The following is a 12,992-nucleotide window of genomic DNA, read 5'->3' on the forward strand; positions in this document are numbered from 1 at the left end:
CCCTGCTTCTTGAAACAATTTATCACTTCCTATCTGCAGTATTTCCTTTATTAAGGAGTTTAAGATACCTATAAAAGCATAGCTATTTGAGCAAATGTTTGATCTGTGAATTTGTAGAGTCCAACTTGGGGGTCAGCACTCAAGAAAAAGATCTGAGAGTCGTTGTAGATAATATGCTGAAATCTGCTCAGTGTGCAGCGGCAGCCAAAAAAGCAAACTGGATGCTAGGAATTATTAGGAAAGGGATGGTGAATAAGACCAAAAATTCTATAATGCCTTTGTATTGCTCCATGGTGCATCCGCACCTTGAGTATTGTGTTCAGTTTTGGTCACCATATCTCAAGAAAGATATAGTGAAATTAGAAAAGGTTCAAAGAAGAGTGACCAAAATGATAGAGGGGATGAACTCCTGTCATATGAGGAAAGGCTAAACAGGTTAGGGCTCTTCAGTTTGGAAAAGAGACGGATGAGGGGAGATATGATCAAAGTCTACAAAATCCTGAGTGGTGTGGAACGAGTACAAGTAAATCGATTTTTTACTCATTCCAAAAGTACAAAGACTAGGGAACAGTCGAAGAAATTACATGAAAATACTTTAAAAATCTGGCATAAAGTAAGAAGCTGCTTACATCTTGTCATGGCCATGGCCGTGCCTCTGTGCCTCGACTCACCTTTTCTGTCAGTGGTCAAGCTCCACTGCTTTTCCAGATTTCCTCCCTGGTACTATGTTCCTCCTACACTGATGCTCTGCTGCCTGTTTCCCAAGCATCATTCCAGAGATTATCCAAGCCTCACTCTGATGTTCCAGCATTCTAGTCTCATTCCAGAGACATCAGTCTGATGTCCCAGGTTTCTACCTCTTTCTATTGCCCTTGCTGTGTTCTTCAGTGCGTTCCAATCCTTATTTCAGGGCCCCAGAGGTTGTGACATCATCAGTAAGGGCCTTTATAAGGAACCTTGGGATTCTCATGCATTGCCATCAGAACAAGATTTCCTGCCTAGTTGTGTGTGCCTGGTCTTGTGTTTCTCCCATCTGGATCTGACCTGCTTGTCTTTAGATCCAGTTTCAGTCCTGCCTGCTTCCAGTTTCAGCTTTGCCTGCCTCCAGCCCCAATTTTGCTTGTCTCCGGCTCCAGCCCTGTCTCGCCTGGCTTCTACCTCAGAGCTCTGTCCTGCCCGGGTGGTTCGCCTGCCACTAGCAGGTATCCGGTGGTGGCCCAAGGGCTCATCTTCCCTGAGATCATGACACATCTGCTCTAAGTCCATCTGGAAACATCAGGAAACAAGGATATGTTCCCCAATTTTCGACTCTAAAATAAATCTGTAACAAAGCATATTTATCTTGGAGGAAAACAAAAGTCACTGCATTTTCTTTCCATCAGCAGTCTGTGTAACTGCCAGTTGAGTTGCTGCTAATTCATATAAAAGACTGAAGACCAGCTGTTCATCTATCAGTGTTGTTTACATTTTTAAGCAAATTGAAACTATACTCCTAATGCAGGCAACTTCTGAAACGTGGCCACCTCTGGTCTGTGTTCATCCAGTAAACTATCTTCTTTGTGCCATACTGGTGTCAGATTGTGTTGATCTTCTTATTGTTGATTCATCTTGGACGTTTGTACCAGGCTATCTTGTTGATCACCGTCTTATTTTACTTCTCTGTTTGACTCCTGTCTTGTCCTCCTCATCTACCTGAGCTTTCCACTCACAGAAGTATAGAATATAATAGCAATTGGACCAAAAAGGACCATTCAGATTGTCTAGTTTAACTCCTGGTCACCTATCCCTGCTGCCTGAAACTCCCCCCACTCCCACCATAGGCTATAAGTGATGCCTCAACAACATTTCTAGCCCTGGGTAGCCCAGACATCAAACCCTGATCCTCTGCATGGAGCCCCTGGGCTAGCTCCACCTCTTCTCTTCCTATAGTCTTTCAGAGGCATGGCTTCAAAAATTGAACACACTGACTGTTCTAAATTGAGGAGTCACTGTTGCCTTTCATAGAGGCATTATCACATTTTTCCTTGATTATTGTCTTATACATTGGATATACCACCAAATGTTACCCACATCAAGGTAGTTTTACATAGAAACCCTTGTTTAATATTTAACAGAGAAGAGGAGAATAAGGATCAAGCAGTACCCAAGAAGAAATTTGCCAAGGCTATGTTAAAAACGAAAATCAAAACTGGCTTTTAGTCTTTTTAAAGTGCGGTAGTTCCTTCTCTTCTAAGATCTAGAGGTAACAAATTCCAACAAAGGGGAGCAATGCAGCAAAAGGCAGCACAGTGAATGCTCTTAAATCTAACATTTGCTGGATAAGGAATAGTGAAATGTTTTCCCTGTGAAGAATACAATGGATGGGAAAGAGAATAAAAAATTAGAAGGTAATCTATGAACTCAGGAATACCAGTACTTAAAAGCATGAAGTGTCAGCAGCAATATCGACCGCCACCCTAAATCTCATAGTGATAGGAAGCCAGCGTTGTTCAAATAACAGGAGACAACATGATTTGTTTTGGAAGAGCTGTAGGCAGTTCCAAGTCATAACTGAGAGATGAATGAAAACATCGTTAAAATAATTTAATTTGAGACACAAGAACTTTGAGAGTCAAGGTTCAAATTTATTTGATAAAATTACAGTGTGATTGCAACTCTAGATAAGCTTAAGATTCTAATCTGCCTCTTCCTATTTAACTTGGTTAATGTACATCATTATCTTGTCTCTCCTCTTTTTGTATATTTCTTCTGATTTCTACTGCAAGAATTTCCAGGTTTTTTGCATTGAATCTTAACTTGACCATGCCTTGGTCTTTGTTAATCATGCCTTTTCCTGTCCATTCCCTCAAAAGTATGTAGTTCCTCTTAGCTCTTAGTGTCATCTGCTAAAAGACAAATTGTTTCTTCTGACACCTCCATAATATTGCTTTCAAACATATTGAATGGTACTGACCCCAGGACGGAACCCTGGGGGCTCCACTAATCACCATGCTTTTGTTGGAGTGAATTTCATTTATCCTCTTCCTCTGTAGTCTATCATATAACCAATTCCAAACCATGCCACAGTTTTGGAACCTATCCCCCAGGCTGTTCAGTTTTATTGATTAGCCTTCTGCAAGGGACAATATCAACTGCTTGGTTGAAATCTTAAGTACAATGCATTCCATGCATACCACTAATCTAATTTTTTGGTTGTCCAATCAAAACGTTGATGAAGTTTGTCTGACATTATCTTTAATACGGTCAATTATTTTTATTGTTTTAAAATCACATAAATAGTAGCTGTGTTGTAAGTGCAATGATACAAGATAGTATACAAAAAACATATCATAAATAAACAACAAACAAGTAAATAGAATGTGACAGTCGAGCCAGACACAACCTTCATGCCATCAATGAAAAAATGACATCTTGTGAAAAATCTGTTTTAGGATCAATAATAATCAATTCAGTTATAGATATTATACCATCACAGCACCACAGCTGCTTCTGTGGACGCTGTGAAAATGACTGAAATCACAGCAATCAATCAATGAGAGTAGGTTTCACATAGCGATAGATATCAAACAAAATAAAACATGGAAAAGAAAATAAGATGATACCTTTTTTATTGGACATAACTTAATACATAACTTGATTAGCTTTCGAAGGTTGCCCTTCTTCGTCAGATCGGAAATAAGCAAATGTGCTAGTTGACAGTGTATATAAGTGAAAACATTCAAGCATTACTATGACAGTCTGACAGGGTGGGAGGATAGGGGTGGGTCGGAGGTATGCATGGGGACATCAAAGCATATCATTGATATTCTAACAGGATGGGTGTGGATAGGTGAGGGGTGGGGTGATCAACAGATACATATAGCTTTATGGTTTATAATGGGCTAGGAACCCCAGATCCTTGTTAAGTCCTTTCTGTTGGGTGTTAAAATATTCAATCATTCTGACTTCAAAGGTCTTACGTTCTTGTATGGTTTTAAAGTTTTATTTTGTTTGATTTCTATTGATAACCTTAAGAGTGGACTAACACGGCTACCACACTCCTCTACAGATAGATAGCGATAGAGAAATCATACACCAATGACCATGTATTATGGAATCTTTTAAGGAATTGATTTTTTTCTTCTATTCTGCATTCATATTGGAACATACATAGTTCTACCAGTGAAAGACTGTACATAAAGAAGCTGATTTCCAGTGCTGAAGAACTGTTTTGATTGCTGTCACTAATAAAATATCAAATAAAACTTGATGTTGCTCAGATAGAATATCAGCAATTGCTATGGATCAAAATATTACTTTGATACTGTATCTTGCTGGATTCAGGATACTTACAGTGGTGGAAATAAGTATTTGATCCCTTGCTGATTTTGTAAGTTTGCCCACTGACAAAGACATGAGCAGCCCATAATTGAAGGGTAGGTTATTGGTAACAGTGAGAGATAGCACATCACAAATTAAATCCGGAAAATCACATTGTGGAAAGTATATGAATTTATTTGCATTCTGCAGAGGGAAATAAGTATTTAATCCCTCTGGCAAACAAGACCTAATACTTGGTGGCAAAACCCTTGTTGGCAAGCACAGCGGTCAGACGTCTTCTGTAGTTGATGATGAGGTTTGCACACATGTCAGGAGGAATTTTGGTCCACTCCTCTTTGCAGATCATCTCTAAATCATTAAGAGTTCTGGGCTGTCGCTTGGCAACTCGCAGCTTCAGCTCCCTCCATAAGTTTTCAATGGGATTAAGGTCTGGTGACTGGCTAGGCCACTCCATGACCCTAATGTGCTTCTTCCTGAGCCACTCCTTTGTTGCCTTGGCTGTATGTTTTGGGTCATTGTCGTGCTGGAAGACCCAGCCACGACCCATTTTTAAGGCCCTGGCGGAGGGAAGGAGGTTGTCACTCAGAATTGTACGGTACATGGCCCCATCCATTCTCCCATTGATGCGGTGAAGTAGTCCTGTGCCCTTAGCAGAGAAACACCCCCAAAACATAACATTTCCACCTCCATGCTTGACAGTGGGGACGGTGTTCTTTGGGTCATAGGCAGCATTTCTCTTCCTCCAAACACGGCGAGTTGAGTTCATGCCAAAGAGCTCAATTTTTGTCTCATCTGACCACAGCACCTTCTCCCAATCACTCTCGGCATCATCCAGGTGTTCACTGGCAAACTTCAGACGGGCCGTCACATGTGCCTTCCGGAGCAGGGGGACCTTGCGGGCACTGCAGGATTGCAATCCGTTATGTCGTAATGTGTTACCAATGGTTTTCGTGGTGACAGTGGTCCCAGCTGCCTTGAGATCATTGACAAGTTCCCCCCTTGTAGTTGTAGGCTGATTTCTAACCTTCCTCATGATCAAGGATACCCCACGAGGTGAGATTTTGCGTGGAGCCCCAGATCTTTGTCGATTGACAGTCATTTTGTACTTCTTCCATTTTCTTACTATGGCACCAACAGTTGTCTCCTTCTCGCCCAGCGTCTTACTGATGGTTTTGTAGCCCATTCCAGCCTTGTGCAGGTGTATGATCTTGTCCCTGACATCCTTAGACAGCTCCTTGCTCTTGGCCATTTTGTAGAGGTTAGAGTCTGACTGATTCACTGAGTCTGTGGACAGGTGTCTTTCATACAGGTGACCATTGCCGACAGCTGTCTGTCATGCAGGTAACGAGTTGATTTGGAGCATCTACCTGGTCTGTAGGGGCCAGATCTCTTACTGGTTGGTGGGGGATCAAATACTTATTTCCCTCTGCAGAATGCAAATAAATTCATATACTTTCCACAATGTGATTTTCCGGATTTAATTTGTGATGTGCTATCTCTCACTGTTACCAATAACCTACCCTTCAATTATGGGCTGCTCATGTCTTTGTCAGTGGGCAAACTTACAAAATCAGCAAGGGATCAAATACTTATTTCCACCACTGTAACTATCCTTTTCTTTAGTAAACCATCTTCTTGAAACACACACTATCCCCGGAAATCTAAATATGGTGCCTCAATTTCTGTGCAGAAAAGCATATTCTATAACAACGCACATAACTTAATTGGTTAACTAGCTAATCAGTGCTTTTAATTGGATGTTAAGCAATTAATACTAATTGGTATTAATTGAGATTTCCATGCACAACTCATATTCTAAGTTGCATTAATGTAACATGGGGTTAGGGATACTTGTGCTGGCGAACATTCCGCCGGTCAGCAATGCAGCTTGGAAGTTTGAGAAGGGTTTGGAACCCCAAGCTAAAGCCAGTTTCCTAGGTGACCAAGTGAGTGGGCAGTTAGCAGAGTTGGTTAGGTAGCTGACGTGAGTGGGTGTGCTGAGCAGGGTGTGAGAGAGATAAGGAGAGATTTGAGGTAAAGGAAGATTTGAAGAGAGGGTTTGAGTGATAAAGAATGTACTGTTGTGAGTATGATAGTGTATGGATTGGTGAGGTGAGTTTTATTTTAAGTTTAGCTGACTTTGAAGTTCTGGTATAGGAGGAGAAGGATAGATAGGCAAAAAGGTTTGGAATATTAAGGGGAGGTATTATCTAAGGCAATGCGATAGGAGGGGTGTTAATCTTAGGGGTTTAAACTCTTTTTTTTTTTTTTTTTGAAGAAAAAGAACCTGTAGGCTGAGAGAGCTTACATAGTGGGAAATAGGGTGGAATGTGAGGGTTTGGTGCAGAGAACGGAATGCTGTGAGGATGTGCAGTGAGTGAGAGTAAGCCAGCCAGCCACTCTGTACAGTATAGGGACAGTAATTAACAAGCATAGGCCTGGAAGAGGAGGGGATTTTATTTAATTTTATTTGATATAGTTTCTGGCCACAGTCTTTGTTAAGAATGTCATCCAGAATAGGGTTTCTGCTGCAACAATAGGCAGTCAGGGTTTTGCCTACCATTACTTTAATTAAGAGAGAGGTTTAGAGAGAAGAATTACAGAGAATCATCGGCATTCGACTGACGTCAGGGGCCCCACCACAAGAAAGTGAATCGTTCATCTTGGAAAGAGGAAAAGAATTCGCCGCAGCTAAGTGACTGTGTGGGACAAGGGGACACTTGGGATGGGGAGAGATAATAGGGAATAAAGGAAAAAGAAAATACTTACCTTTCTGCTCCTGGATAGCGGGTGGTGTTGAGGTTAAACCTGAAAGAAAAAAAAAGAACAACACAAAGAATCAAATTCTTGGGGTTAATAATTGAAGACGAAGTACAAACATGTTATGCTGGGTTGAATAAAATTGAGAAGTGAGGTATCATGCTTATCTGAAAGTGATACTGTTGAAGGGATGAGATTCCTGTAATAGGAAAGGGATAGAAGTTATTCCCAAAGTGCATTTCTAAAAGGAAACATATTCATTAATAGTGAATTCTGTTACATGAAAATTACCATTGTTTTGCATCTTACCAACATAAAGTGTTTCAAATAAAGCCTGTTACTATGTTAAAGAAGAACTGAAGTGTTGTGTTGATCAAGGTAAATCTGGGAAATAATTCCAAAATTAGTTTATTTTTCCTCTCCCATTCTTTGAGAGTGGGAGTCGTGGTTAGTGTCTCTGCATCACTCCCGGTGTTTTGCAGTGTAATTTCAGAACCTGGCCCGACTACAACCATCCGGTTCTGGGAGATACACAGATTCCATCAGGAACACTGGGGGTGCATGTTAGATTAAGTTGAAAAGGGGTTGTGGCTGTTAGATAATTATTTAATATTATTCTATTATTCTATATTCTATTCTCCACCAATTAAATATAAGGTAATATGATAAGAGTAAGTATATGTAAGAAAAGGGGGGAATTAAATACTATATTTGTTGAATTACATTAACCTGCACTGTAACATTTAAGGACATGTGCTCGAACATATAGACCATATATTTAACTTTAAAATGTTTATTTACAATACAGGTAATGTAATAATGTTACAAGAGAGACAGTTTTTAAGAATCTTTCACAAGGGAAATGTGCTACAAGATTAAAGAAGTCTAAATTATAAATTAGGCTGGATTAATGGTAACTCACTTTGATGGAGGCTGCTGGTTGGAGTGATGAAGGAGATCCTTGCGGGAAAAGAAGTCTTTTTGTTGCAGAGTTGTTGCTGGAGCCTGGAGAAAGTCTTATCTGGGATGGGTGTGTGAAGTCTAGCAAGGCTCAGTGAAGGTCCAGATCAGGAGGCGGACAAAGAGAGCAGAGCGAAGAGCAAGAGAGAAGAGAGCGAACTGAAAATGTTCCAGGGTTTTTATAATCTCTTGTTGCACCATAGGCTGAAGTGTGGGGTGTACTCAATCCAATGAAAACTCAGGGACAGCTGAAAACTGGTTTCATCTAGTTTTGAGTAGAGAGGTGTGGTAGCCATGTTAGTTAACTTTTAAAGGTAATCAATAGAAATAAAACAAAACATGGAAAAGAAAATAAGATAATACCTTTTTATTGGACATAATACATTTCTTGATTAGCTTTCGAAGGTTGCCCTTCTTAGTCAGATCAGAAATAAGCAAATGTTGGTAGATGACAGTATATATAAGTGATGTCCAATATGCCCACTATTGTTCTTTACAGCGATCTAATAATCATACGATCAATATTCAATCCAAAATACTGTATATCATTTCCTTCACATAACTATCCTTATTATGTCAGACCTCAGAGGTCACTAGATGCTTGATAACATCAAAGTGAAAGTTTGATATAAAAAATACCTCTGAGGCCTGACATAATAAGGATAGTTATGAGAAGGAAATGATATACAGTATTTTGGATTGAATATTGATAGTATATGTAAGTGAAACATTAAAGCATTTCATTGGCAGTCTAACAGGATGGGGGTGGATAGGTGAGAGACAGGGAGATATGCAGGAAGACAGGAGGGTGACAAACAAAGCAGTACGTTTCTGTGGTTTATAATGGGCTAGGAAACCCAGATCTTTGTTAAGTCCTGTCTGGTGGGTGTCAAAATATTTAATCATTCTGACTTCAAAGGTCTTACATTCCTGTATTGTTTTAAAGTTACCTTTCAGGATTCTTACTATGAAATCACTGATACAGTGTTCTGGTTTTGTAAGTGCTGCCCCACAGACATGACATCCTGGCTGGCAATGGCATTTTTCATATGTCTATGTAAATTAAATCTTGTCTTTAGCATCTGGCTTGTTTCTCTAATATATACCACATTGGAAGATGAGCATGTAAAGGATTCCTTTATGTTGAATATTTTTCCTTTGTGAATGACTGTGGGGTCCTGTGAAATGTTTTGCCATAGTTTGCAATGGAGCATGGTAACTGGTCACTTGTTTTAATGACATCATAAGACTTTCTGTCTTGGACATCTGCTGTGATATACATCTAGAAGGCATCTGATAGGATTAAATGAGTCTTTGAGAGTAAGTGGGCTACTTTTGTCAGATTAGATAGGTAGAAAGGCTTTTTAGTCTCAGTCATTGTCAGAATAGGTGAAGTTTCATTGTCTTTGTTAACTCCAGTTTCTGTGATTGCTGTCCAACTTCAGATTTTTGTTCTTTGTAGATGTGTTGATTTACTGTAAGTATCCACCTGGCTAGCTTTTGTTATCAGTAGTTTCCAGGGGGAAGGGGAAGGTGAAAGCCAGACCAGTTTATCTGATACTGTTCCAATAAGTCTTTGCAGCAGCTGTATATTTTACATTTGTATCTGATCCTTCAAAATCAATAATTCTGACAATTAAACTCATATCATGCTACATGGCCACGGGCATTTCTAAAATTTGTGTGCAATATTGTGCACCACATTGTTGGTGTAAATAGATGCGTGTAGATTTAGGTGCTGAAATATCAACTATGCATATTCTATAATTGGTGTTTAAATCTAGTCACCAATTATAGAATACTCTTAGTTGGTGCTGATTTTTTAGGCACCATAGAATCTCTCCCCCTTAGTGCGTGCTAATTCCATTTGCATGTGCTAAGCTTTAGTAAAAGGCTCCTTAAAATTTCAAATAAGATGGTTAAAAGTAGGGCTCTTTAATATGTGGAATCATCTAGTTCTGTCTTTGATTCAAAAATTTTTGCACCTGGAGTTAACTCTATAAAACATTTTTTTCCTCTAAGTGTTATATTTCATTGCTGTTTGCTAAAGGACGGAAAAATATGTAGTAAAAGACAGAACTTGTCTGCCTTTGAGTTTCTATTGTTTTGAAATATTTGTGCTTTATTTATTTATTTGTGCATTTGTACCCCACATTTTCCCACCTATTTGCAGGCTCAATGTGGCTTACATAGTACCGTAAGAGGCGTTTGCCCAGTCGGTGGATAACAAATACAAAGTTGCATAGTGATCGTATGAGGTATAAGTGGAGGGTCGGAATGGATGAAGATTGCATGTTGTCCTGTTCGATCATAGTCATGCTGTGTTGGTAGGTGAAGAGGGTTACGTGGGGTCGTTGGGGTAGGCCTTTTTGAAGAGGTTGGTCTTTACTGATCTCCTGAAGTTCAAGTGGTCGTGGATTGTTTTCACAGCTTTTGGGAGCCCATTCCATAGCTGTGCGCTTATGCAGGAGAAGCCGGCTGCGTAAGTTGTTTTGTATTTCAGTCCTTTGCAATTTGGGTAGTGTAGGTTTAGGTAGGATCTTGATGATCTGACTTTGTTTCTTATTGGTAAGTCTATGAGGTCTGTCATGTATTCTGCGACTACACCGTATATGATTTTGTGGACTAAGGTGCAGATTTTGAAGATGATCCGTTCTTTGATTGGGAGCCAATGCAATGTTTTTCAGAGGGGTTTGGCACTTTCGAAGCATGTTTTGCTGAATATCAGCCTGGCTGCTGTATTTTGGGTGGTCTGGAGTTTTTTTATGAGCTAGCTGACTGATGATTTACTAGAAGAAAGCTAAGTGAACTTGAAATGACACTTCCAAATTGGTGATACGATTGTTAATATGAAACCCACACAACACAAACAATCATGGGACTATTTGTCTGGAGCTGAACATATTTATTTAATGCTTTAGACTGGCTTTTGCTGCTTCTAAAGAAGTGAAAGCATTTTAAATACTTCATTGTTCCAATCCTGGGATCCCAAATAATTTTGGAATCTTAAAACTCTGGGATTTTGAGATTTTGACGAGTGCACACCTCAGTTACCAACTGAAATAAGAATAAATGCAATAAAATAATGCACTTTTCTTAAATATTTAAAAGTGTTTATCACACTGCATGCATTCAATATAGTTGAACTATTAAATTCTAAAATCAGCATTAATCATGCGACTAGATTGTTTTTTTTCATTGAAAAATTTAGAAAACAAAATGCTCAGAAAGCTGACTGCATTATCTTGTCTTTCAGGTGTCTCTGTAATCTAATGCACAGGATTTCATTTCTAGGCAAAATGGCATTTTGAATTTTATGGTAGTTGATGGAATTGATTACAGAGTCATAAGCTGACCACAAAGTACAGGCAGTTCTTCCCACCATCTTCAAATATAGATGTTTCTTTTCTTATATACATATACAGCACTTATTCTACTTTTGAATAGAAGAGTTAGATAGCTAGTAATTTTGACAAAAAAACATTGAGGCACTATATTGGTTATCAGAAAATTGTCCGAGGCCTTTACCCACCTCTTGGTTTAAGTATTTATCCTATGATAGGCAGAGAAATAGCAGGTGATCACTTGCTGTTAGAGCAGGGATGGAAAATGTCTCTTGCAAAATTATAGCCAAGCTGAAATGAGAAGATCGGTAGAGAAAGTGAGTTAGGTTTTTAAATTTTTCTTTTATATATTATGTTTTTGGTATTGAAATTCAAACAGGGTTAAATTGTGCTTTGTATATACAGAACTTTCAAGTGAAATAAAGAAACAAAATTTCAGATCATTGACATAGAAACAGAAAACAGAACAATGAAGGCAGATAAAGACCATATTGCCTATCCTGTCTCCCATCCATACCATATACTATCCCTGCCTTTCCCAGACCTATCCCTGGTTAGTAGAGGAAAAGACTGATCTATTGTGAGTTTTACTGAAGTAGATATAAAATTGAACTAAATGTGGTTATTGCATTAGTTCACTTGGGCGGGGGGAGGGGGTTAGTTATTAAGTTGCCTTATGTGGCACAAAGTGCATTTTTTCTCCTTAACGTTTGTTAAAGGGCAATAACACGTGTTATATTACTTTAATACCCATTTAAATAAGTTACCATGGAATACATAGTAATGAGATGCAAATGTATGAAAAGCACCTCATTACTATGTAACCTGCAAGCTGCATTATTCCTGGAAAAATAACATCAACAAAAATCTGACATTATTTGTCCTGGCCGGGAATTATGGCCTAATGTTCCTTGCTGTTTCTTGATGGGGATGGAGCTTGAAATCAGGAGTTGCTGCCCTCTTTCCTCCCTGAATGAAACCAACTAAAATAGTAAATAATGAAAAGAAGAAGGCAAAGTAGCTGTTTGAGTTTGTTTTAAATGTTCCATTATAAATGAGGGTTTTCTTCTTTTGTTTTTTTGAAACAGAAAGATGATAACTACAGAAGCCTACCACGTGACACTAGTGCTTGGTCTACGCAGTTTCAGAGAGAAAATGCTCGGTCATCTTTAAGTGCCACACATCCTATGGTGGATAAATGGTTAGAGAGGCAAGAGCAGGTAATATACATAGAAATGTCTATATACTGCCCAGCTTGACTCACAGATGCCTAATGATATGCAAGTATCTGTATCACGGTCTCTATTTTCAAACCATATGCTGAAATCTCAGCCATTCTAGAAGGTGACTTTTTTTCATTTTTGGATTTCATTAAAGAACATCGGTGGGTATGCTAGCTTGTTGCTTCCCTCCATTGTCCTGCTCCTCCAAAGCCTGCTATTAGATGCCTCACAAGAAACAGGAAATACCTGATCAATTGTTTCAAGTTTGCCTTGGTAGCTTATAGTGTACTTTGAAAAGCAGAGCAGTGGAGGAAAGCAACAGTCTCCTGCTGTTGGGTTCAGCATTTCTAGGGGACGGGGTTAAAGCTGGAGCTGGAATGGGAGT

At 39.2% G+C, this 12,992-nt stretch overlaps 1 protein-coding gene across 3 annotated transcripts in view; it reads left to right on the forward strand.

The window, feature by feature from the left end:
- The window catches only part of PARD3 (par-3 family cell polarity regulator), a 1,299,417-nt gene that overhangs the window by 477,704 nt on the left and 808,721 nt on the right, over positions 1 to 12,992 (forward strand). For all 3 annotated transcript variants that reach the window (XM_030199049.1, XM_030199057.1, XM_030199066.1), the window contains exon 5: positions 12,473 to 12,604. In XM_030199049.1, coding sequence (XP_030054909.1) covers positions 12,473 to 12,604 — 132 coding nt within the window. The remainder of the gene's footprint in view (positions 1 to 12,472; positions 12,605 to 12,992) is intronic.

Source organism: Microcaecilia unicolor, chromosome 1 (assembly GCF_901765095.1).
Source record: "Microcaecilia unicolor chromosome 1, aMicUni1.1, whole genome shotgun sequence".
Lineage (NCBI taxonomy): Eukaryota > Metazoa > Chordata > Amphibia > Gymnophiona > Siphonopidae > Microcaecilia > Microcaecilia unicolor.